This window comes from Aplysia californica, unplaced genomic scaffold (genome assembly GCF_000002075.1).
Source record: "Aplysia californica isolate F4 #8 unplaced genomic scaffold, AplCal3.0 scaffold00221, whole genome shotgun sequence".
NCBI classification, from domain to species: Eukaryota; Metazoa; Mollusca; class Gastropoda; order Aplysiida; family Aplysiidae; genus Aplysia; species Aplysia californica.
The window spans coordinates 680,358-684,051 of record NW_004797491.1 but is presented as its reverse complement, the minus strand read 5'-3'; the positions used below and the strand labels follow the sequence as shown (position 1 = coordinate 684,051).

Sequence of the window (3,694 nt, the reverse complement as noted above, 5' to 3'; positions counted from 1 at the left end):
AGAGAGAGAGAGAGAGAGAGAGAGAGAGACGGATAGGGGGGAGGAGAAGAAAATGTTTGATTGGTTCAATTTTTCCTGGAGTTTGGGAAATGTTATCTTCCTGAATTGCAAAGCATAAAATTGTTATTCATTTATCGCGTTGTACAGCGAAATAATAACTGTTTTTTTCCCCCTTTGTTTCAGTTACAACATCAATGGGAGGAAAATCCTACGTCATAAGTCTGTTTGACACAGCGGGACAGGTAAGAATTTTTAAAACATCTCGTCGTATTTTTCTTGTTTGTTATCTGAATAATATTATTTCTACTGGACTGGAGCGGGTGTTTGGAGGACACCACTGGTGGGTCTTTGTCCCTCCTGTTTTTTTTCTGTCTTTATGTCTTAGTTTTCCCCTGCACTAAATGACCGTTTTGGTGGTGATGTGCTTTTCTTTACTTAGACAAACAAACACACACATTTCGATACCAAACTGAAACCCGTTTATTGCGTTTTATGCTGTCTTTACTTCTAATTTGCTTACCGCTCACTGAGCTCAGGTTCTATCTGATCTTAAAGTTGTCAAAATTGCTCTTGAGTTCGAAGCTGATACGTGTAGCTGTCAATAGCTAGTGTTTTGTTTGAGCAAACTAAAAGCAACCCATAATTACATGTCATGCTCCCAATTTTGCACCCAGGGATGCTCTTATTTTTATATAAGTTGAATCTTTAAAATTTATTAGATTGCAGTGTCTCTTTAGTGGAGGCTACTCTGTAATATATCATTGTTTGAAGCTTCTTCCAACGAAATTAAGTTGTTTAAGAGGCGAGATGTGCGTTGGTGGCAAGTGCTTTGGTGTAGTCTGCTCCTTTTTTCCTATCAAACATACATCGTCCCTGTCTCTCCTGTTTCATTTTTGTGTTTGTTACTCTCTTGTAACGTCTCTAATCTTCGGCACTTAAATGACCTTATTGTGCTATAAATGCCTTAAAATACTTACAAAAACAAGAGCATTTAACGTACGTCTTCTCTTAGACTACCGATTCTCGTACCAGACGTCATTTTTTTCGGCTTTTGCTTTATAATGATATTCCGTTTATATGCTAATACCCTTTGATTATACGTATCGTTGACGCAGTTGTAAATTAAATATTCAAGAATTGAGCGTAGGCGTAAAAGCACGCGTTTGTGCTGCCGCCGAGATTGTTGAGAAAAGCTTACCACGCCCTGCATCGATACGAGTAATGCATACAAATAACGAGCTGTGCTCCATCTATTAGCCAAAGTTTTTGCCGCGTCTATAATGGACAATCGATCTTTCTGGGAGCTAATCTATAAAATTGTTTGCACCTGTGTCTCTCACTATTTATTTTTAGATTGAAAATAATTAAATGTTATCGTAAATGTGCGCTCTTGTTGTGTTTATTTTTCAGGAGGAATACATTCATCTGCGAGCTCTCTCTTACGTAAACAGTGACGTGTTTCTCCTGTGCTACTCAGTAGCCACCCCAGAATCTCTCAGACACGCCCAGGATAAGTGGATCCCGGAGATCCGGAAGCACTCTCCCAACACTCCCATCATCCTCGTTGGCACCCAGATCGACCTCAGAGACGAGGCGGCTCCACCCAGCAGGAAAACGTCCACCGCGTCACGTGACCAGCACAAGAGCACCAAGGGACAGCCGGTGTTCATCAGCACGAAGGAAGGCGTCTACGTCGCGTCAAAGCTCGGCTTGGATTCCTACGTTGAGTGCTCGTCCTTGACAGAGGCGGGCATTTCAAGACTCCGGGAGGCCGCCATTGAGAGCGGACTTCGTCGCGTTGATCCTGAAGACACAGGCTGCCACTGCGCATGTTCTATAATGTAAATGAAAGGACACTTATCACAAAGAAAAACAAAAGCTGAAAAGGCTTCAAAATAAGGTCTCAGCTCGTCGTGATCGCCATTGCCAAATCAACTCTTCTGTTGTGGTCACGACTTGACTTGAGAGCAGAGAAATCCTTCGAGTAATCGGTTTGGTTTCGGCGAAGACGTGCACGGTCACTCAGATAAATCGCCAACAGAAAGCTAATCTGTTAAAGATGGTATCCATATCCAGCGACTGTTCAATGTCTGAAGTGTCGAACAGCACCCCCCTGTGTTGACTTAACAAAGCTCATGTGGGGAGAATGCTTTTGCCCAAAAAGTACAAAGCAGTAAGAACAAAAAGCACAAATCAGTAAGAATAACTGGCTGCCGTAAAACGAATGTTTTTGTCCTTTCAATTTGAACCTTAGTGGTGACGCGTTATCGCTGTTTCTACATGGAACAGTTATTTATTATTCTTAATGCCAAGCTTCCAAGTAAAGCTATCGGAAAATGGTACCCAATGGACCGCTCAATGACAATCATGTTCTATCATGTATCTTTAAACGTACTGGCGTACTAATATCTTGTACATGCATTCATTTTTTCCATCTTGCTTAATCATTTCGTTCTCAGTCACCCCTTTTCGTTATGGAAAAGTATGCCGCGAGAAAAAAAATCAATAAGAAATTCAAGACCGTTTCTTTAAAAAAGAGAGAAAGTTGTCTGTGAGATTCTTGACTCCTCAAAACAGTTTGAAAGTGGGAGAATCATGATGAGGTCAATGTTGGAATGTTTGATCGTAACATGGCCTTGCAGCTACACCGAGTTCTCAGGCATCTCTATATACAAGTTTAAGGCTACAACAGAAGCATTACAACAGTGAAGAAAAAGCTGGAGAGAGAGAGAGAGGGCAAAATGAGAGAGAGATAAAGATAGATAAGAGAGAGAGAGAGAGAGAGAGAGTGGGTGAGAGAGAGAGAGAGAGAGAGAGAGAGAGAGAGAGAGAGATAGAGAGAGAGAGAGAGAGAGAGAGAGAAGTGGGGGGTTGGTTATGGGTGAAAAGGGGGGGGGGGGATAATAGTTTGAGTGCAAGATAATATGCTTTCAGTTGTAATTAATTTCCTTGTATTTCGTCCTCTGATGTTGGTTATCATCATTATTGTTGACAAAATTGACTTAATTTTAGTGGATACTTCTAAAATTATGAAGTAGCTCTTTTTATGACGATAAAGTAGCTTGTGCCTTTTTTTTGTTGTTGTTGCTCTGTAGATAGATGAAGGCAATTGTGGAAACTACGCGGGGTCTGTGGGAAAGTGCTAAAAAGGGAATACTCTTGTTTCTAGAATGTGGAAGTAGCTCTTTGCGATAAGATCAAAATGCATAAAAACAATTGACGTTTTTATGACGGTGGTATCTGGTGGTGTGATCCGTTGTCAAATCCATCGGTAGTTATAAACGATAGCTATTTTGGTGGGGGCATTTCGTGGAGACCTGAAACCAGGGGTGGCGCGACGATAAGCTGCGTTGTGAGATCTCTTCATGATTCTTTAGACAGGAAGGATTAATTGTTGGATTGCGGAGACTTTCTTGGGCTGAATGACAAATGCCCTGCCACTGCAACAACTGGTAAATCATTGCAGATGCTGCATTCGTCTCTCTGTAAAACCAAAACTTAATTGAATGTTGAAACATTCCGCACTCTTGCCCTTTTAGGTTAATTCCTAAAAAACTCGGGAAAGCGTAATCTTCGCAGGCTGTTATTTTGTTTCGCTCTGGTAAAATATTAAATATAATTAAGAAATCCAAGCTCTGTGCCTTTAGACACTTTGAGAACATTTCCCGATTTTCGATACTCTCATGGCGGTTCC

The 3,694-nt window shown here is 41.1% G+C and overlaps 1 protein-coding gene across 1 annotated transcript; it reads left to right on the top strand.

The window, feature by feature from the left end:
* Positions 1–183: 183 nt before the first annotated feature.
* Positions 184–2,769, top strand: LOC101846002 (cdc42 homolog; the record flags this gene model as incomplete). Its single annotated transcript, XM_005099657.3, is given in 2 exon segments — positions 184–242; positions 1,411–2,769. Coding segments are annotated over 2 exon segments (494 nt in total), but the record flags the coding sequence as incomplete, so codon positions are not given.
* Positions 2,770–3,694: the final 925 nt, after the last annotated feature.